This window comes from Cariama cristata, unplaced genomic scaffold (assembly GCF_000690535.1).
Source record: "Cariama cristata isolate BGI_N322 unplaced genomic scaffold, ASM69053v1 scaffold1014, whole genome shotgun sequence".
NCBI lineage: Eukaryota > Metazoa > Chordata > Aves > Cariamiformes > Cariamidae > Cariama > Cariama cristata.
Window position 1 is genome coordinate 18556 of NW_009612153.1, and position 22851 is coordinate 41406.

General features: G+C 38.1%; 1 protein-coding gene across 1 annotated transcript in view; it reads left to right on the top strand.

Moving 5' to 3' along the window:
• MPDZ (multiple PDZ domain protein) overlaps window positions 1–22851 on the top strand; it is a gene marked incomplete at its 5' end in the record, with an annotated part of 52906 nt that overhangs the window by 15663 nt on the left and 14392 nt on the right. The window contains 15 exons of the mRNA XM_009698489.1: window positions 550–591; window positions 5054–5158; window positions 5964–6056; window positions 6538–6715; window positions 8863–8973; window positions 9501–9584; window positions 12205–12306; window positions 13512–13583; window positions 16285–16444; window positions 17075–17271; window positions 19369–19460; window positions 19750–19840; window positions 20180–20260; window positions 21364–21456; window positions 21550–21624. Of these exons, the coding sequence (XP_009696791.1) occupies window positions 550–591; window positions 5054–5158; window positions 5964–6056; window positions 6538–6715; window positions 8863–8973; window positions 9501–9584; window positions 12205–12306; window positions 13512–13583; window positions 16285–16444; window positions 17075–17271; window positions 19369–19460; window positions 19750–19840; window positions 20180–20260; window positions 21364–21456; window positions 21550–21624 (1576 nt within the window). The remainder of the gene's footprint in view (window positions 1–549; window positions 592–5053; window positions 5159–5963; window positions 6057–6537; window positions 6716–8862; window positions 8974–9500; window positions 9585–12204; window positions 12307–13511; window positions 13584–16284; window positions 16445–17074; window positions 17272–19368; window positions 19461–19749; window positions 19841–20179; window positions 20261–21363; window positions 21457–21549; window positions 21625–22851) is intronic.

Here is a 22851-nt window from a genome sequence, read left to right on the forward strand (position 1 = left end):
GTTAAAGGAAATTTGATTTTGAATAGTTCAAGAATGAGAAATCTGAGATTCAGTCTTAGGTATTTTATTTTTTTCCCCTTTAAGTGTGGAAAACCAGATGTGTGGCCTTACCAGAATGCATTCTGTTTCACTTCTCACTTCACCTTGCCAGGAGCTCGTATGTTTCTGTGATAATACCCAGGGTTTTGTGCTCAGCAGCAGCTGCTTGTAGCATCTGTCAGATAATTACAGAGCTGAATCAGAATTCACCTGCCTAAAATGTGGGGATGAATTCCTGATCAAGAAATAAAGGATAGATTGCAATTCCATTTTCCGTGCTTGTTAATAATCACTGCCATAGACAATAATAAAGAGCAGATGCTTTCTGGGGGAGGTGTAGGTGAAGCGGAGGTGGAATAGCAAAAAAAAGAAGATAAAAAGGAGAAAGGAAAAAAAAAAAGCAGCTCACACTTTTAACTACGTAAATATGCCTCTCAGATTCAGCATGAGACGTTGACATTTGTTAACACCATTGTAAAAAGATGCTGCATCGTATGCTTCACATTCTAGATCTTCTCCAGCACCTGCTGATGATCAGGCCCTCTGTTATGTGTGAGTATTGGCGATTCAGAAACTCATTGTGGCTCTATGTTGCAACTTGTCTGTAAAATCATTCCATGCTTTTATGACATCCATAGTAACGTCAGGGATATATCCAGATACAGGTACATATTCTCTGTGTGTATGTGTATGCATGCACGTGTGGCTGCATGTGTGGATATGTGTATATATATTTTTTAAAAAAGGTATGAAAGTGTGTGTGTGTATACATATATGTATTTATGGCTTTAAACTTGAAGATTGGAGCATACTTCCTAAGCCTGGAGTGAAAACACCTGTATTCTGAAAAATTAGAGCTGATATTTTTAAATTTCATCTATGATAGCCACCCCAGACATGCTAAGAGCACACGTATGTGTGTGTGTGTGTGTATAGAGGGTTCACTGCTAGAATTGGCATGAGTATGATGTACTGATATCTGGATTAATCTCAGTGTCATATTTTCTGTGGCACTTACATTTTACTTCCTTCATGTATAAAAAGGTTCAAATTAGACATTAAATGTTAATGACAGTAATTTGTCCTGAACATCTTCCATAATTTGTTATTTGGTTTGTTGGTGTTTCAAGGTTTTGTGTGACTCTTCAGTCAAGCATGTGATAAATGTTCCTCTCTACTGCATGCAGTGTTGTGTTTACAAGATATTTTCATATGTACACCCTTTGGTGTTTCCATTGTCACTGCTTTCATTGCTAGTGCGTATCTCTGGGGGGAGCAGGGTGGTTGTAGCTCCCAAGAAAGGAAACCAGAACACTTTCTCCTTCAAACTGTACAGCTATGAAAGAGAGGAAATGATTAAACCCTGCATATACTTTCCCTTGAAATTATTGAACCTTAACTTCTCTAGAAGGTAAGAAATGCAACACAATAGTAGAGCAGTCACTCACTTACTTCCTGTTTTCTGTGTCTTCATCCCTGTTTCCTGGCACTTGTTTCTCTTACTGTCTCCCCTGTGACCATGTTAAGGCAATTGTCAATCCCTTTTGCAGAGGAACCATTCAGGTGCCTGGATGGATTTTTATTTCCACTTTACAGCACAAGGGTCAACAGAGTTGACCAGAGGAGCCCAACACACTTCTTGTTCTGGGCCCCTCATCGTTCCAGTCACGCTTGGAGCAGTTCAGGGTGATGCTGGATGTCTTCAGACCTCACTGTGACCTGCAAGAAGTGAGCTACGGTAGCGATCCAGCAATTGATGGATTGATAACTGTGGCATATCTGCCCTTGAAGTACTAAACAGGGAAAAAGCTTGGCAGATACAAGTCCAAGGTCTTTAGTACAATCTGAGCTTGCTGTGTGGTAAAGAAGGCAGGAGCAGGACAGACAGCTACTAAGCAAAGATGGCTTTCTGGTACACATATTTCCTAAAACTAATTTACATCAGAGCTAGGATTTTTTTGTAACTTTTCATTTCAATAGTAACATGCAAAGAAGAGAGGAGAAGACAGTCACATCAGTAATACAGCTTAGCTAATAAGAGCAGCTAGGGAAATCTTTGCAGTTAATTGGACTTTGGAAATCATGAGCAAGAAAAAAAGGTGAATTCCTACACAGAATACACCTTTTCATGCATTTGATCCATGTAATTTACTTTTCTTTTCTATGCTTTTTTTTGCAAAATGCAAGTAAGTGTTCTAGTTTATGAAGTAGCTGAAGCATTTTTGAAGTTTAGTTGTAGATAAGATTGAACAGTTAAAAGCATACTGAATATTCCTTTGAATGCTTAAAATTAGGCAATTAGAACTGTAGTTAAGCACTAAAATAGAAATGATGTAATTTTCCAAAGAGCAAAAATGTAACAGCTCCCAGTGATACTATCTATATTTGACTCCTGTGGAAATCAATAAGGTAATTCAGTTCCTCAATTTTAGATGCATTTTTAAAAATGGTGGAGTGAACCTCTTTTCTTCTCAGTTCCTGTGCTGTACAGAGGAAAGGAAGTTTACCTACCTAAGAGAGCTTTTGGGAGATGTTTGTAAGTAGCATATAAGGCTATTTGAGAGCATCCTTTGAGCTGTACTTTTTGAATGTCCCAGCACAATGTCAGTTATTCATGTATATAATGAAAAACAACAAAGTATCCCAGAAGTTGGAGGACATATGGTTTTTCCCTGCTTAGCTGGTCTGTAATGCTGATGTTACACAGAAGTGTGAGGTAAGGACTACTGCTATCCTTCGACCTTGGGACTCTGCATAATTGTTTGCCATGTACTCTTTGCACAAAAGGACTGGATAGGAGTTGAAAGATGTCGGACGCTCGACTATCAGTGATCACATTTTGCTGTCTACATCCAGGCTGAATCTGGGCATATCCATTTCTTTTTTAGGAGCTTGCCATTCTCCTTTCCGTGAACAATAGCTTCCAGCTGCGAAAAAAAAAAGAGATTGTCCAAGCCTTCTAACCAGCAGAAATATTGCTTGCAATTCTGGTTTCTTTACTGCAGCTGTCTTTTGAGGGATAATATATTATTTCCTACTTATTTTTATAGGGTGGGAATTGATGAATTTGATTGGGATGAAACTGATGAATGTAACTGGATGAATGATACATGTTCTTTCATTGAAATGCAGCTTGCACATCTCATAGCTTTTGTAGAGGCAAGGTATTCTTAGGGGCTTACTGGGTGGTGTTTCTGCAGCAGCATTTGCCCCATGACAGTTTTGTGACCATAATACTATCACTTTGCTATGGTTCAACACATTTGGAGTTGGAGATGGCTGAGAAGTAATAGTGACTATTTTCAAAAACTCTTTTCGCTCTTGCTTCTGTCTAGTTCACTGCTAGGGCTTCGCAGAGTAACTGTTGCTTGTCCTGCATGTTTCCCAGTGCTGGAATGCCTACAGGAAAGACAAGATGAGAGTCAGTGACCTTCTGCTGAGTGTTTGTTCCCTAGGGTATGTTAACTCCCCAGCACTTCAAAATGAAAACACTTTGTGTCAAGCACATGACACATGCATGTTTGAAAAAAGGCCAAAGCAGAAGAGGGAGGAGATTTAAAGGAGAGAAAAAGCTGGTGATAATATGGGTGATTTAGAAATTTCCATTAAAAGAACAGGAGAGTTCCTTCCATTCAGCACCCTAGGTACTTCTTTAATCGCCATCTTCTGTACTTTTCTAGATAGGGTAGATGTAACAGAAGTAGGAAACATGCTTGGGCACAGATGAAGAATACAAAGATGGTCCTTATGATAGTTTTGGTGGAGTGTTTTGGATGGATGGCATTAGTAGTGTAGAAGTTTATTTGCTCTGCCTTCTGCTGCTGACTCTATTCAGCAGAAAACCAATGAGAGGGGGAATCAGTGACAGTCAGGGAGTGACAGGCAGAAGATGACTACAATCGGGGAGTGACAGACAGGAGAGAGCTCCAGGTAGGTGGGAGACTCAGAGCTGAAGGAGTCTCTTCTCAGCAGCTTACATGCCCTTGTGAAGTGGTCAAGATTCCACCCCCCACAACCCCGCCATGTATTCTGTGGGGAAATATGTTCATGTTTCTTTTAACTGTCTGATGGATAAGAGGACAGCCAGGTTTTTTTGTGTTCTTTTTCCATCAGCCTCGCTTCTTGGCAGGCTTGGGTCTGATAACTAAGCTGCTTATTGAATAACTAAAGGCTTTTAAGAAGACAGAACATTGTTAAAGGAGGGCCATCTAAGTAGCTTTGTTTAGATCACGATGTCCTTTTTGCGTGTAGAGGCAAGTTTTTTCAGAAATATTCTTCGTGCTTTAATCTTTTTTCCTTCTCTTTATTTCCCCCTCCCCAGTATATTGGGCCATTTCTGTTTCTGACATTCAGACATGATTGGCTTACATCAGGGCTTCAGGAGTCTGCGTGTCATTTGGCTGATGAAACGTGACTGTCTGTTCCAAGCTGGCTGGAAGTGCTTGAAGGGGTGGAGGAAGGAGTTGAGCAGGGGATTGCTCCCTCCGGCATAGGTGGTGAGCTGTAACACAGTTGTACGTCCAAACCCATACAGTATCTTTCACGAAAAGCATAGTAACCTAAAATAGATACAAAACTGCACAGAAAGCACAAAACCTACTGCAAGCCAATTTCCAGAAGCATTTTCAGCCAGCATTTAGGATGGTAATGGTGCTTCACATCTGACAGATCCTTCAGTGTTTGTCTTTGCATGAGGAATCTCTGTTTTGACTGAAGCTGGATTGTCTCTTGAACTCTTGTTGCTGTTCAAGCAGCATTTACTTAAAATGGAATGGCCAGCCCTAAGAAAATTATATGCTGTTCAGCTACCTAATTTGACCATAAATGCATATTTTTTGCAAAGTCACATAGGTTTCATATAACTCCTTATTCCCAACATACCAGCATTGTGGCTTTGAAGTCAGTGACTATATGAAGTGGTCTTGAGTGGCTTCCTCATATCCACTCCTCACACCCACCAAAGGTAGGACCTGCAGTCCTCATGCTACTGTAATGATGTCCCATTTTATTGCAGTGTTACGTATGTGCCCGCAGAAAATTTGGAAGAGTACAGGGCCAGTTTGGGACGACAGACAGAGGGAGCTGTGCCACTTGAACTTTTTCCTTCACATACTGTCAGGTGAGTCAAAAGACTTACTATTTTCTCCCATAGAACTCTCAGACGTAACTCTTTCCATACACTTTGCACAGTTCAGGAAGATAAGTTTTATTTTAGAACAGCTGAAAGATGGATTATTTTCTTCAGACCATTACAATAAAAATCTGTTCAGAATACAATTATTACTTTGGCTAGCAAATTTTTCTGACATTTTTACAAGGCTGTTTTATAGGTATTTGATCTACCCCAAACTGAGATTGAATACTGCCTCATCCTAAACTTCTCTTAAATGCCATGCAATTTGATTTATCTATTGCCACAAATACTCAGTGCTTCCATCATGAGAATTTGGCATTGATAGTCTTTCCACAACATACACTGGAAAGCAAGAATTGTGCTGTCCTTTTCCTTGAGTTTCAAAAATTCGTTACAGGTCAAAATATACAAAGTGACTAATAATTTTTGTTTTCTTGAAATTAATGTCCAAAAGCAATAACTGTTTTTGAATGCTGCTGTTGTAATTTCTTCCATTTTGGAAACAATAAATAATTACCTTCAGCTTTGATTTAGTCCTAGTTCCAAAATGCAGTGTCTTTTATTCTGTGGTTGTCAGTTGTTAGCCACTTAATTGCAGAGAGAAGTGGACAGGGAATCCCCAAATACAGTATGTGTTCTAACAGACATCTGAAAAAGTAGTTCCTTAACATGAGCCCTGTGTACAAATTCTAATGCTGGCAGGGTGATCCAGTACATGAAATTTTGCAATGAAATCTAGTGATTATGTGGGTTCTTTAAAAATGAATTGCATGGTTCTGTTCATCAGCAGGGAACTCCCAGAGCTTCCAGAGCGTGAAGAGGGGGAGGGAGAAGAAAGTGAACTTCAAAATGCAGCTTTCAGTAGCTGGAACCAGCCCAGAAAGTAAGTGCAGATCTGGTTACACAGTATAAAATCTCATCTGAATTCAAAAATTCTGAAACCTGTAATACATTTTAAGGGGAATAAGAAGACAACAGAGTTGCTGCACCTAAGTATATTGTACATTGCAGGAGTAATTTGCTGTTGATTTTTACTACCATTGGGCTAAATTCCTGCAATCTAGTGGTTTCTTGATTGCTTTAGTGATTTATCTTTATAGGGTGACTCTCTGGGAGCCATTAAGAAGAGGTAAGAGAAGGATTCAAAGTTTTGATTAGAATCCAAAATAAAGTGAACAATAGACACAATTACAGACTTTCTGAGCAATTCAGTAGATAACTCCCACTGAAAGACAAAACTTTCCCAGAAGAAGTTATTTCTGAGTGTTTTTAAACCACTGTGCAAATCCAGGTGTCTTCATTGTGCAGCAGTGTCATAATCACAACAGATTTTCATTTATTTCGGTTCTTGTTTATCACAACAGAGTTGAACTCTGGAGAGAGCCTAGCAAGTCACTGGGGATCAGCATTGTTGGAGGACGAGGGATGGGGAGCCGCCTGAGTAATGGAGAAGTGATGAGAGGGATCTTCATCAAGCATATCCTGGAAGACAGCCCAGCTGGCAAAAATGGAACGCTGAAAACCGGAGATCGGATCGTGGAGGTACCAGCCGAGTGCCTTTTGCTTGCAATATCCTCAGCATCTCAGGAGCCTTTGAGATGGATGTGTGGTCCTGAGCTGACAGCTGTGTAATTGCTCCAGCTGGCACCACTTGAGCCATGCAGAGTGTAGTACCATCTGCTCATGTTTGTGTGCAGGCAGCTTTAAGTTGAATATACAACCTAAAGCATAGATGACTGACTGTGTGAGCAGGGGTCTACAAACCCAGCAGTTCTACCTGCCTGTTTTAAAGCCAGCATGTGTAGAAAAAAAGTTTGGTGAAGCTAAAACGTTTTACTATTGCATGTTGGGTAGCAACAGAAAGGGCCAGTGAATAGCAGATCATGCAAATAAATGCCAAGCTTATTTCCCTCCTAAATCTTAATCAGATCACATCATTCTTGTGCAAGAATTAAGGGAGACACAATTTTTTTCCTCCTGACATGAAGAAAGCTGGATTTGATACAGAGGAAGTTAAGGGCATTGTGCCCATGCCTGAGGATAGGGTAGCCAGTATTGTTGCAGGGAGAAATTTATCTAGATTTATCTAGCCAGTCCTGTGCTCATGCAGCCACTTCTGCCTTCTCACCTAAAGATACTGAAGAATGAACATACTGAAAGGAATGTGTCTTTCCTGTGATGATTATCAATAAGTCATACTTCACCTTGTCTCCAGTGTCAGGCCGTTAGGAACTGCACTCCTCTTCATCCTGCTGGAGTCCTTAGCTGACTGTCCATCAGTAAGAACATAACAAGCAGGGTGATGGAGATGGTGATTCTTCCCCTGGAACAGACTGGACTTGGTTTACATGGTGAAACTTAAACTGAAGTTTACTGTCTGCTACAAGATCCATATAAAGGATCTTGAAGTAATACTTTAATATAGGTAGCACTTCCAGCAACAGGATGGAAGAGATTCCGGTAATAACAAGTTGGGAGGTGGAATTTAGCTTGATGGCCACAAAGTTAAAAAGCAGTCATTATATCTGAATACCTGGATTTTTATGAATGCAGTAATTGTCTCTGACAGTGATGCTTGCAGAAGTTGGAGTGGATGAATGAAATTAAGTAGCCAATGTTGTGTTAATGTGTCTGTTTCTGAATGAATTATTTGTTTCTCAAGTTGTGGCATATCTAGGCTTTTCTGTCTGCTACTGCGTACAGTATTTCAGACATGGGGAGTCAAGAGAGCTTTAGTGTTACTCAGTTCCTCATAGGTTTAGAATTTTCTCTCAGATTGATTTTGTGCTCTTTTAATTTACATTGGATGGTTAAGTTTCAGGTAGAGTAAGACAACTAAAAAGGTAGGAGTAATCCTCATTATATAACTTTTTGTTCAGGAATTGCCACTAATAAATAACCTTTCTGTGTTATCTTCTAGCTTTTATTATGGTCATTGTGAGAATGCTTTACTGATGCTAACCTCACCATAACATAGTTCTTACCTGGCTCGCAAGATGAGCTGTTTTATGCACCAGTACATACGAAGGCATGAAGAAAAGCAACCAGGGAAAAATTTGACCTTAGCCATCCTTTGTAAATGCTTTCTTCTAGATGAGAGAAAGCTTTTCAGCTTTGACCTGAAAATTTAACTTCTGGGGAAAGTGTCTAGTAGCTAAAATTGCTCTTATCTTGCTCTTAAAAAAAAAAAAAAAAAAAAAGGGAGAATGGAAAGAAAGGAAAAAAGTACACTGTACTGACATAATATCCCGTAATGAAAGACCCTCCAGCACCTAACAAGTTTCAGTTTGTAGATCTCATAAAGTCCTGGCAGGTAGGTTATTCCAAGATAGGATTTATAGGAGGCGGTATTTGACAAATGCTATCACTCGTTTCAGGTTACCTTATCTCTTCTCACTATCATATCTCTTGTATAACATTGCCTGTGGGAAAACGTATGGAGCCTGAACCAAGAATGTTGAAAAACTTGCTTTTAAAACCATGGAGAATATTTTTTTTATGTCCTTTCAGTGCTCTTGGAAATCTCAAGCCTGTGTGTGAGGGACCTCAGGCTGAGTCAGTAGAAACCTCTCCACCAGTAACAAACGTTTGGGCTTAGGTTTTAGTCAGAGTTCCCTAACCAAAACCCAAAGCTGATTCATGATTCTTGTAGCTTCTTGCAATGTTAAGATGAGGCCTTCCAATTACAGGTGGATGGAATTGACCTCAGAGATGCCAGCCACGAACAAGCTGTGGAAGCCATACGGAAGGCAGGCAATCCTGTAGTCTTTATGGTACAGAGCATTATAAGCAGACCAAGGGTAAGCATAAAGAATGTGAAAAGAGATGTAATACGTAGTAATAGATGAAACAAATATTCAAGGTGGTGGTGTTTGGGAATGGGATATTTAATCATGAAAGTTCCATCTGGGCTATTTTAGGAACAAAGATTTGATTTAAGTATTATTTCCATCTAGAATGAAATCGATTTGGATTTGGAATTACCCTCCAGCACGCCGTCCTCAAACTATTTTGAAAAGCCTCAAGAAAGATAATTTGTTGGGGGGCAGAGTAGGAGTCTTAACTAAAACCAGCTCTTAGAGATTGAAGCATGTCTGAGGAGTGCATGCAGAAATACAGCGCCTGTTAAAAAATTCATTGGACATTAATGAAAGGACGTAGAAGTACACGGAAGTTTTCTGTCACTAAGCTGCATGGACATTGCAGACAAAAGCTACTGAGCTTTAGTATAAGTTGCTTGCATCACTAGAAACTAAACTGCCTCATTGCAGAGTCTGTGTAAGCTGCATGTTTATTTACTAGTCGTCTCATAACTCTTGTTCCCCAGCCCGAGTCTCTATATAGCCCTTCTTCAGCTTCTGCTCCCTGTGGGCAGAAAACTACTAACCCATTTTATCATCAGTCATCTAAGGTAAAGTTGCATGAAAAAGCTCTGTTGAATGTTGGTTATTGATACTCAAGCTACTAAAGTAAAGCTTTTGCATTTGCTGTGATGTGAACAAAACTACCACTGCTGAATGTTTAGGCCAGTTTGTGATGGGAATGATGCCATTACTCTATCACCACTTTTCTTTAGAGAATGCTTCTTTGCTATTATTAATTGTGATTCTTTGTTTTCTTTATTTTCCAATTATTAAGCTTGTTAGTTATTTCTTGGCTGTTTATTAACAAACCTTTGTTTCTCTGTAAGCAGAAATATTGCAAATGCTCTTACTGTACACACGCGTTGCATTGTGATCTTTGTAAATGGCATATTTATTGTCTTCATCTTTCGAAACTTGCATCTGTACTTTATACTAAGATCTTATAAGGGAATTTCCCGCCTTCATTCCTGTGCAGTCACCCAGATGGCTAGCTATCTGCACACAGTAGCTGTCTTTAATATGGTACCTCTATGTATTTAGCAAGGCAGTCAGTTTCAAGTGTCATATTGCTAATGAGGCAGTTTCTTCCTCCCTTTTTTTCTGCCTGGCTTCTGTAGTAGTTAAAGAGATTCTAAGTGTAGTCCAGAATAGCCCTAATAATGCAAATGCACCGTGAAAAACTAGTTGATAGTTTTGCTAGCAAGCAGTTATCCGTCAAATCTGTGTTCCATACTGGTACTGCTCTGTGTATTTCTGAGTAAGAATTAATCTATCACTGTGGTTATTGTCCCAGGTAATTTGTAGGATTAGAGCATTGTGCTATATGAAATGCTAGCTAGTTTCTGATACCTTAGCATCCTGGACACATTAATGAAATGCTGAAGACATGTTAGTTGGGGGGAAAAAAAAAAGGTAAAATAAATCCTGTTATTTTAGGTTTTGTTTGGGGGGAAAAAAAAAAGATAAAAGGGAAAATATCCTTTATTTTACCATTTGCTTTTCTTGTCCTAGACTGTGCAAGAAAGCATGTTAAATGTAGCTGTTTAGGCAAACTCAAGTGCTTCATGTTTTAGCACAGTAATCAGACCGTATTAATACAATGCTTGGTCCATGGATTAGAATTTGAGCTAGCAGTACTATTTTAGGTGCTATGGCATCACGAAAAAATACAAAAGGCAGGATTTGAATTACTGTGGCTGGTCTTTTGTTTTCTCTTTTACTAGGATTTCACTGTTTATATACAAAATGTTTGTGATGCTTGTTTTAGTTGCTTGAAATTTAATCAAGATACAATTAAAAATTTTATGCAGATGACAAATGTAATAGGATCGTTACACTGGCAAATTACTTTTCCCAAACTTCTCTTTATAAAAGTCAGAATCAAATGTGAATTGCATGTGTAAGCGGAAAATCTTGTACTGTAGAGAAAGTGCCTGTTGACTTTGAGTGACTCACTGGTGAAGAAACCTTGTTCATGCACAGCTCTGCTTTCTCATTGCTGAAGATACTGTAGAACCAAGACTTATGTTGTCTTGCCAAATTACATTACTTCTTGTTTTGCAAAATAATATTTGAGAATAAATGTTTAAGAATATATTTTCTATTTTCAAGAGCATTTAAAAAAACAGAATGCTTTAAGAAAATTTTTAAACCGCCACATATATCTGGATTAAATTACTGTGATATAAAAATACCGGTTGATGCTGCAAGCCTTTTACCATCCTTTCCACTATGCTGCTTATTTTCCAGCAGTGTTAAACTTACGGCCCCAAGACATTTAGGTGATTGCCAGATGGATACACCTAGTGTAGAAATTACTTTTAAGTATACATTGAACAGTATTTCCAATGTACTATACAAAATCAGAGTTGTTCTCTCTTTATTAAACAGGTTCTGATCTTAAAATTACAGTACAGTACAAAAACTGCATACCGAATATAAGTGGTTGATTACATCCTTTAATTTTGTCTAAATATGAAAACTCTTTTTGTGTTAAATAATAATGAGGAAGTACCTTGTATTGTTTAAGGAGAAGATTGGAGATTTTAGTTTCATTAAACTGTAAATTCAGAAAATTGTAGATGCATGCACACACATACAAAGTAATCTGTGAAAGTTCTTATTAGATTCGAAATCCAGTTAGAGATGCCTAATACTACTAAACCTTCTCTTTTGTGAAATACCCAGTTAGTGTGTTACCAAAAGACCTAAATCAAATTATGAGAATTAATCTGTGGTTTTCAAAATAATCTAAACGTACTGCATTATTATAAAGAATTGTGTTTATTCTAATGCAGAAATCCACAATTTTATATTTAACTAATGTGTTAGAGTATCCCATATACTGAGGTACTTGGACAAAATTGTGCAAATATTACAGCAAGCAAATTTTCTGTTGTTCATGCTGCAGAATTCTGCACTTTATGTGCTTTCTGGGCTAGAACAGGTATGAGGATCATTGCTTTTCCTCTATGCTCTACTAAACATAGCTGATACAAACACAGGGCAAATACAGTTTTGCTTATCTTCCCATGTCTGTAGTAAAGTGCAGGAGGTGGACCTTGTTTGGTTAGCACAAACAGCTAAATAAATATGTTTTGTTTCATGAGTCACAAAGGGTTCATTTAAAAATGTTTTTGCTTGGTTTCTGTTATGTTTTCCTTTTAGAACCCTTCCCTGCCCTTCCCTCAGAACGGTCTTTTCTGTAGACCAGCTGTCTTCAGTAGTGCTAACCCGTTTGCTGATTCTTCTCAGTTCAACACTAACAAGGTTGAGTGATGACACACTGTCTGCTTTTAACTCACCAAACTTCATATGTGTGCTTCTTTGCCATTAGTGTCTCTTTGCTTTTAAATACTTTTATACCAATTTGGGTAAAATATCGTGCTGATGAGAGTGGAATTTCTGTGTAGTGAATTAAAGACACAGACACGCATGCACATAGAAAAGTTTTGAAGAAGTTAAAAAATGCCAGCTCCATTAATCATAACCACTAAATCTGATCTAATCAGAGCTGCCAAAGGAGTAGGTTCCAATTACAAAATCAGTCCCTGTGGTATATGTTAAAATATCCACCTAAGTGTAACTCTCTCATCAGCATGATGTGTTTTGCTGCTATGTACTTCATTTTCTTTTTGTGTGGTTAGAACTTTCCAGCTTTGATATCTCTTTTTTCTTTTTGCATGAAAAAAAAAAAACATTGGCAGCTTTTGTTTTATGATGCTGAAAATATTTTCCCTCTGCTTCTCAACAATTCTTTTAATGCACCATGAACAGGATGCTGACATCTTTGGGAATATGAAAAAAGTTAGATTCATATTTTTGTGGTTAGTGCTTACTGCATCTTACTCGTATTTGGAACAGAGTTAACCCCTAACACAATAATAAATAAGGGCTTAATTCTTATGTGCATGCATTTCTGTTTTAATAAAATAATTTCTAGCTGGTGGTACATCTTAGGAGTGATTGTGCCCTTTGTCTGTTTTCCCATGTTGTTGAATATATCAAATGTACAACAAACATTTATGATATGATGTGTGGTGTATAATTGCATGTGTGTTTTTGAAATCTGTCTTTGTGTTTGTTACAGTTCTGAGGAAAGGGAGTAGAAGTGTAACATGAACGATGGCTTGTATTTTCTATATTTTCAAAAGTATTTCTGAAAAAAATTACACATTTTTAGAGAAAACCTAATGTTTTTGCAGTTTCTGCATAATTCCTTTTTTAACGTTAAGAATGACCTTTTGTCATCTGCGTCTGTTTCTGCTGAAGTAAAGTTCATGTAAAGTAAGAAACTTTGCTGAATCAAAGTCCTTAATAACCCCTTAAATACTTTTGTCCATTTATAAATGGAGTTAATAAAATTGCTGCAGTTAGTAAAATGAATCCGTAATTGAAAATGAGTTATTCATTAATAATGCTGTGTATAGCCAAAGGTACTGTAACATGTGGATTGCTGTTTTCTGTTACTGTAGGAGGTATCGAATCCAATTAGGGTTACCTTCCGTTGTTCCCCAACTAACCCTTTTGCTCCCACACCATTCAAGGTTTGTCTTGATTCCAGTGAGTGGGTCCTACCTTATGTGTGCTGTACTTTTGTACATGGCCTGTGATACCTTCCAGAGTACTGCTTGTTCTTCCGCATGTGCCTCGTTTGTTGACAGTGGTACTGCTCCAAACTTGCTACCATTTTTAATATTTGCTTGGCTGTGATTGGAGTGACCCTGGTAGCCAAATGGGTTCATGCACTGTCTGATGCTTCGCGTTTTAAATGAAATACTGTGCCACAGCATACTGAAAGTATTTCATGAGTTAAAGCATTTTAGATTTTTTTATGTGTGGCCCGATTCAGGGAGCGAAAGTCTTATGTGTGTGTAAACTGCAGGCACCAGCTTCTGCTGCTGGTGGTGCATGCATGGCAGGCTGAGTTCTGGAGGCAGAACGTGGTCCCCTCTGCCCAGATGGCATTGTAACACCCTTTTTACCCTCCTCAGAAAGGAACCTTGCCTTTACTTTTGTTTCAGCATTTGCTTAAACATCAGACATGTTTGGATTTATGTATATGTGCACAAAGGTAAAGAAAGAAGTATTTTTCTGTCAATCAGATTATGGTGGCTGCAGTTCACAAGTGCTAATCTGTCAGGATATAGCCATACATCCAGACTTTACAGATATTCCGGAGGTCCCCGAGAGCAATTTTTTTGTTCTTTTTTCTTTGTTCAGTTTTTCCTTAATTTTGCAAAGTTCTTGGACACTGTCATTTACCAGGGTTACCACTAAAGTGATACGTTAATTTTGGTTTTAAAACACAGAGACTACTGTAAGGTCTGCTGATCTGGGCTGCTCTCACACTGTATTTCTTAATTTTTTCAGTATGTTATGTAGCTTTCTAGTTAAAACTCTAGGAAGCACTCTGAAAAATTAGTGTTTCTAGAACTACTGTTCCCTTCACCCGTCCTTGAGGTAGAGGTCTGTCACCAGCTTTTCTCCATGGTGGATGCATGGATTTCTGATTATGAAAAATGACTTTGAATGTTATTAAGTAGTGTTTCCACCCTCCTCTAATTCCAGTGGGTAACAATGTCTTTGCTAAAATTTTGCTACTTCATTTGAGGTTTATGTCTGCCCTGTAACTATTAGCATATTTTAGAGTATAATTTGCATACATTGGAAATAGTTCCTGCATGAAGTTTAGTAACACAAGGTATCATCTCATCAGGATAGCATTGTCTTAGGTTTGAAGCATGGATCAATGTGACTGACATAATGATACAAAAAATCATATATCATTAATATGCATTTTTTATAAAAATGGTTGGCTTGGGTGCCATATTAAAACTTCCCACAGTTATTGACTTCTTAGTTAAGGTCCTAGAAAATGTTCCTGAATGACAGGAAAATCTTTTTCAAGCAGAAGCAGAATGAGGGAACTGAATAGGACCTTTGTGTTTTCTTTAAACCTTTGGGAATATATAGAGAATGAAGGTAACTAATTTTCCCTGAGAGATGGGACTTTCCTTAAATCTTAGCATGACTAAATTGGTGACTCTAGTTTTTTCAACAGAGTCAATTTAAAGCGGATTGAAGTCTTCCAAGGTGTATGCTGTTGTCCATTTCACTGTTGCCTCTGAAGAAGAAATTGTCTCAGTGTTTTTGGCACCCAGAGACACTATCTGAGATATTGTGTTCAAACTTTTGCTAATGGAGGTAATGAAAGCTGAAATGAGAACAGGGCCATGAAACTAGGGCAATACCTGAAAAGCCTAGTGCTGGAAAAATACTTGGTTTTCATCTAAAGTTGGGCAGCTGATCTGCCAAGTATCAAAGTCTCTTGAGCGTGCATAAGCTTCAGAATGATGATATTCAGACCCAAGTTTCTTGCCTACATGTTTACTCTGAGGAAACCAAAATTACGCAAATTACAAACACTTAGCGAAGTCCCTGATCAGAGTCCATATTCCTCAGGGAAACTGACTTGAATGGAGGCTTTCCAGATTGTGGATTTGGGTGTTTAACCATTATATTGCAGTAGTCATGTGTTTATACTTTTTAACTTTTTGTGAATCTGAATAGACCACATACATCAAGATTGAAAGTATTTGTCTCCTTTGTGATTTAATCTGTATCTTCCTTTATTTGATCTTCCCTGTAGAGCTTATATGAAACCAGTAAATAAGACTGAAAAAGTCCAGTTACTGTTGATTTCTTCAGTTACTGTCTGTTTCATTTTGGTTTTGAATTGTCCTTTCAGTTAATAAACCAGTTATTTTCTTTTTTCTGGAGGCCTTTCTGAAATCACGTAGTTCTTTGTTTCCTTTCCCTTTCCTCCCGTTTGACTTCCAAAGCATAAGATAGGATGAAATTACATGTGGTGGCTTTTAAAAATAAAATGAAGTAGAAGTCTTTTACAAATATGGCATTTTAAAAAAATCACTTGAGTCTTCATAAGAGACTTTTTCCAAAAAGTAAAGTGGCACATAAAACTTTACTGAATTGGGCTTTTGTTGTGTGTTCTGTTTGCTTATGAATACATTTTGGAGTGATGTTCTCTCTTACCTTGCCTGGTGTTTGTTTCTGTCTTTGATCTCTTGCAGCCTTTCTGTGCCGTGTTATTAATTTAGAATTCCAGCTGCTTGGTATTTAAACTTCAAAGCCATAGTCATCGCCATTTTGACATTTTTGTATACTAGTTTGCCCTACACAGAGTCTGCATCTGCTCAGCCACTGCATTTTTCTTATTCTCCACAGGCATTCGGTCAGTCCGATTTAGAGCCAGAAAAGACTTCACTTTGTAACTTGCCTCTGCCCCCTCCTTCAGCATTTTCAGGAATGAGCTGTGATGTTGCACAGTCATCTTCTAGCAGAGTCCCAGACGATGTGGAGGAGGATGAGTTCGGTTACAGCTGGCGTAAGTTTATCCTTTGTGATAATGTTTGAAATATTCAGTGTTGAAATAGCACTGCAGCAGAAAAAAAGGGGGGTCCAGTTTGAACTACTTTGTTCTCCTGTGCTTTGTGGTTTGGGTGTTAAATGTTGCTGTCAGCTTTTAGTTGTGCTTGGTCAGATGCACATGGTGAAATGTAAGACTAATTTCTTCTTCTTCATTGCATTCCAACCTCTGTTTTCCTCCGTGATCCAAATTCACTGTTTCACATGTAGGACTACTTGAAGAATTTCAGTGTGCTTTAGGTAACTGATGGCAGTGATTGATGTGATAGCTTCTGTTACCTGAAGGTGTTACTGGAGAAAAGATTATTGCTTTTATGTTTGAAAAGTCTTTTTTTAAGAGAAGTTTGAATGTCTTCCAAAGTTAGAAGGAAAACAAGGAACTAGAAATGCTGTTATAAATCAACTAAGGCTCATTTTAAAAGACAGTGTGGTATACACTTAAAATTTTCTTATCCAATTTTGGATTTTCCTGTCTGATACTGCCCACTGGCCACTGATCTTGACTCTCTAGATGACTTGTGAAACTTTCTAATGTAAATCCAACCTCTGCTGCCCACGCGTTTACATTTTTACACACTTCTACCTTTAGAAAAGATCGTGCAACGCTATGGAGATCTGCCAGGGGAGCTACACATGATTGAGCTGGAAAAAGGAAGGACAGGTCTGGGACTTAGTCTTGCTGGTAACAAAGACCGATCCAGGATGAGTGTCTTTATAGTGGGAATTGATCCAAATGGAGCAGCTGGCAAAGATGGCAGGTTACAAATTGCAGATGAGTTACTAGAGGTGAGTCTTTGCAATTAATACTGAAACTCAAACACACTGACTTAAACTGCACTAAAATACTAGATTCTTACTGCAATATAGATGTTCTTTAGTGGACTTGGAAGTCCTCAAGTTATCCAAGTTGACATCTCTGTGCTACCAGATTTTCATTCTGGTGCATGCCAATTAGTTGCAGCTGGGATTTTTTTTCCCTGGTTAGAGTAGTATTAAGTAAAAGTGTATGTGTATTTAAGATGGATAAAAATGGGGGATGACAGCAGTTTCTGGGTTATGGAGGTGTACGGAAGAACAGTGTATTGCAGACCATGGACAATATAGAAGTCCTGTAGTCCATCCATCTGTGGAGTGCTCCAGACTTGCTCTCTGTCTACTGGAGGTGTGCTAATATCAGAATATTTTTACATTGTGTAACATGCAAAATGGATATTAAATTGGGGAAACAGGAACAGATCCATTTGTATTACGAACTTTTATCTCATGACACATTCGGGCTGTTTTCTAGTGACTTTGTGGAGAGACCCAGCTGCTGAATGTGCAGCTAACATTCCCAATAAGTATATGAGCATAAGGTATATTTATATATTACCACAGTTCAGTTGATGATACTTGCAGATACATTCTCTGCTATAGCTTTTCCCATTCTTTCTGATAGCAGTAGGTAACATTAGCCTCGCAGAAATGCTTTGTGTAACTTCAAAACTGTATGTGGAGGTGTTTGAGAATGCACTGGGGAGATAGTACAGGGAGGGAATGGTGAAACTGAACGAAACTTGAGGGAGACACTGAGAGAATAAACAGTGTAGGCTGGTGGTTGCAGACTAGAGAGAAACTAAGGAATTTGTGGCACTGTGGACCTAGTCTCATGGAGGGACCTGTTAGTTGCAGAGTCTAATGTTACCTGCTAGAGGGTTCTCTTGAATCACTTAAAATGTCTGTTTTCAAAACCTTGACATTGCAGATGCTGGGTATCCTCCGAACACATTGAAACACATCTGAGTCGGCTCTCATGATTTCTTGCTTACTGTCCATGTTGTAAACCTACAAAGTGATGCTAAGAGGTTGTCTCAAACTCTTCTGACTGGAGGCGTCTGAGCTTGCTCCTTATGTTCCCAAGTAGCTGTTCATCAGCTGTGGTGGTCCATGCCCCATCCCCCAGATGACAACCTGACCATGGTTCTTCACAAGTCCATGGCAAACACTGGAAGCAGTGCTGTATCTGGATTTTCACCTCCAGTGTAAATGACAGGGCTCAGTAGCCCTGTGACCATGCCTGGTGGACACAGTCTGCGTGGGAGCTGAGGGATTGCTGTTTTGCTCAGCCCTCAGTTCAATGTCTTGCATCTGTTGCTCACTGTTCACTGATTCTCTGCTTCTCTGCCTCTATTAGTACTATCTCGGTGTGTGTTGTGTTATTTTCCCTGTGTGTAGGTCCAAGCTGTTCTTTCCCAGTCATTTCCCCTTTCTTAGACTGGACTTCTGCACAGTAGTTTTCCATTTCCAAGAACAAATGCAACTAATAAAATGTGAGTGAATAGTGGCCTTAGTCTGCAAATTCACACTGATACCTCCAATCATACCTGAATCGTAGGAGCTTTAGGGGGTTTCTGTGAGTCTGCTCTGCCGAATGAAGACGATGATTGTCAGGTCAAATCTTCAGATTGTAAAGGCATCAGTGTTCAGAGTCCTGTGTATGAAGTGCCTGGCTCAGAGCTGGCATTCAATAAGTAATAGCAATCTCATTGCTGGATATAAGCAATTCATTTATTTGTTATGGTTAGAATTTTCCGTGGCCCTGCTTTATCACCACATCAGTCATGAGGTGATCAATGGCAAGTGGAAATAGATGATGTGCCAAGTCAGCCAGTGTAACTCAGAGAATGACGTCTTTAGCACTGTGACAGTGTTAGCTGGAAATCATATTATAAGGAATTTTTTACTGGGAGTGAAAGCAGGACAGAACATATGCTGTTATTTTAATACAATTGCTGCTTTAGCCAGTGATGTGGGATAATGGATTTTTTTAAGGCTTAAAGATTTGTTAAAAGTATGAGGGAATTAAAATGTTTTGAGAAATAATTGCTACCTTCCTTTATATAGATAAATGGGCAAATACTCTATGGAAGGACTCATCAGAATGCTTCCTCAATAATCAAATGTGCACCATCTAAAGTAAAGATAATCTTTATTAGGTAAGTTCTGGTTAAATGTTCGACTGAAAAGGTTTATTTTTAATATGCTCAAGTTTGACACAGAGTGTTTCTGTTTTATTTTTCTTTTTGGTAAGGTAGATGTGCTTTTGAACCCAGTTCTTAGTAATTGTTAAATATGTCTTGAGTTTTCTGGTTTGATATTTGCATTGTGCATTCCAGAAATAAAGTAAAAGAAAGCGCTAGACCTAAACTTGTTCTAAGAAAGACGGTACTGTATTACACAATCTTACTGCATTCTTACTACATTCTTTAACTGAATCTATTGTAGAAATAAAGATGCAGTAAGTCAGATGGCTGTTTGCCCTGCAAAGTCAGTAGAGGCCTCACAGTGTACTTCAGAGACACTTCAACATCAAGAGGTAAAGTAAATTTTTGTTTTTCTCATTTGACTGAGATACTGTCATTGTTCTGGATAGAGGAGTGCCCTGTCTGCTTAACAAATAGTACAAAAGAAAAAGAAATCCAAGTGAAAAACAAATGAGATTTTAGTAAAGCTGCTAAATTTAGTAAATCTGTGGTCAATTCTGTTTTATTTTGTGTTCATCTAAACTATGAAGTAAATCTAACATTCCCGTGAATAGGATTTTTAAATGAATCCAGAAAACAATTAGATCCACTTTAAATGTTTGTGCACTACTTTATTTTGATGCAAAATGTTGAATATGGTTGCTCACAGTTATATTTTCATTTTCTATTAGATTGACATCAGTGCTGCAAACTCCAGTGCTTGTTCTGACTTCAGTTCATGTAAAAGCATTCAGTATGTGGAACTCCCTAAGGTATGGGCTGAAAATGAAAGGTACAACAGCCACATTTGTGTTCACTAGCTTGCTTTTTTTGTAATGGAGTCCCTCTTATGGCAAACGAACTTTGTCTCTTACTGGAAGTCAGAATAGAGATTTCTAGATGTCTTCTCTTCCTACTTGTGAATGGACCCCAAAGTTTTCCTGACATAATGACTGTCTTTGGCAACCTCATGAGTCTCTAACTTCACATAAATTTGCCAATTGCTGTGTGTCTCTGGAAGAAGTCACGTCTTGTCCTATTTGCAGAACTTTTGCTAACTAGCTGCTGCTAGTACCTCAGGTAAAAATATTGCCTTAGTTGTTCAAAGTAAACAAAATACCGGATTGTAAGAACCAAATCTCCCCAAACAACATACATATTTAGTGGAAATTGTGCAGCTGGGAGAAAATGGCTAGGTGTTCTGTAACTATGAAGCTTCCAAATGAGGGTTGAAAAATTGCTGCTCTTGCTTATTGACATGGATAAGGCAGTTGCATTCATTGGACATAAAGCTAGAGATTTCCGGACTGTTGGTAAGTTTTTCTCCTTGGAAAGCATCTAGCATTCCATTGTTAACCAGGAGAATATCTTACAGATGATGGTATCTGGATGATTTAATTTTAGGTGAATACATTAGGAAAATTTCACTCTGCCACAAACATTTACTAATTTCACAGGAAGAGCATACATTTTTCCATCCTCTGTATTTTCCATTCCTGTGTATATTTTTTCTGTGGTTTCAAATAATGAATTTAAGCTATATCATGAAGTTTTATTTACCTCTGTTTGTAGTTTCCAAATATTTTGTGTTTCTTCTATCTATTGACTTAACAACTGAATCACAATTGACTTTGTAAGTTTCAAAGGAGTAGATTTGAGTTTAGAAGTGTTTGAGATTTATCTTGGTAGCCAATATACTGTTTGTAGGTTGGCAAAATCTATTTCAGAAATAGGTTAGTTTAAAACAAAAATATTGATATATTGTGAAAACCCAAATGTTTTTTATGTCCACAGGCTTCACTAGTCTTTAGTGAGTGTATTCTAAAATTTTGATAAACACAATACCTAACCATTTGCATTTTTCTGTTTGCCTCAGGATCAAGGAGGCTTTGGAATTGCCATTAGTGAAGAAGACACAGTTAATGGAGTAGTTATTAAGAGCTTAACAGATCATGGTGCAGCAGCAAAGGTATGAGAACATTTAAAATCCAACTAGGCAATAAGAAATGTTCTTTGGAGTAGCATCCAGAGCTCATCTTTTTTTATTCTATGTTTTTTCTAGGATGGACGAATCAAAGTTGGAGATCAGATCCTGGCAGTGGATGATGAAATCGTTGTGGGATATCCAGTAGAAAAGGTGCTTCTGAAGTGTCAGGAATGTTGCAGAAATCACACCACTTAATGTAGGAGGTGATTGTGTCTTAAACAAACCAGTAGGTTTTTTGTGACTATATTCTGACTTCATTTTCAAAGCTGGCTAAAGAACCAAAGATCCACAGGCATTATCTGGATAAGGAAACTACTGCAGGATAACCTAAAGCCTGCTATTTTACATTAATGCATTACATGTATCATCTCTCTCTCTGCTACAAATGTGATTTCTTTTTTTCCCCATGGTTCAGATCTGGTGACTGAAAGACACTTACTTGTGGGATAAATGCTGTGACCTGTCACTCAATAATAACTGTTCATAGCTACTCCCCTTTAAAAGTATTAGAACCAGTAAAATAAATATGTGCAAATTTACATGAGTGAGTTACATCAGTGGTAAATCAGGTCATGAACTTATACATGGGGAGTGTGAGTAATAATGACCTCATTATATTCCATGCCTGATGATTTCAACAGTTTGGAGAAAACTCTTTCTATTCCTAAATAACAAGATTTATTTTTAACTTCGAGCTCTGCAAAGTCAGTTTGAGTTCTCTAATGAATAAAGGAGGGCTTTCTCTAACACCTGCCTTCTACCAAGAAAAGTGATTCTTTAGGTATGAGAAGATTACTTTCTGTTTGTTAAAGGGCAATTAGGAGAGCATCCATCTCACTATTTGATGCACTGCTATCTCTGAAGCAGTAAATGAGTAAGTGAGAGTGGATTTATCTGCAGCGAAGTAGGTTGGCTTTGGAAGAAGAGAGAGAGAGGTGGAGTAAGTAATTTCTGAAAATACTTCTAATTCTACTGAACTGTAAAGTTTTGGGAGGATTTGGTGTCTTTTCTGTGAGCAATTAATTTTTAAGTTTTTTCAGTATCCCTTTAAAGTAGATTTTGCATTATACCCTAGTGTCCTTCTCTCCTTCCCATAGTTCAGATAATATTTTCAGCTTTTCCTTCCAGATGTGTGTCTGATTAAGGAGCTAGGATGGCAGTAGCACATTTATTTAGATGAGTAGATGTTTTGACCTTGACTTCTGTAGGATCGGAATTGAGCTCCACCCAAGTGTTAAAAGACAACACTAGTTTTCTGATTTTTCTAATAATTGCTATGAACATAGTATTTTGTCCAGAGAAACTATGGCAAGGCTTCCACATTCTCATCTGGTATAGTTTGGTGAAGTTTCATGAAAACTGCTTAATTAACATCAG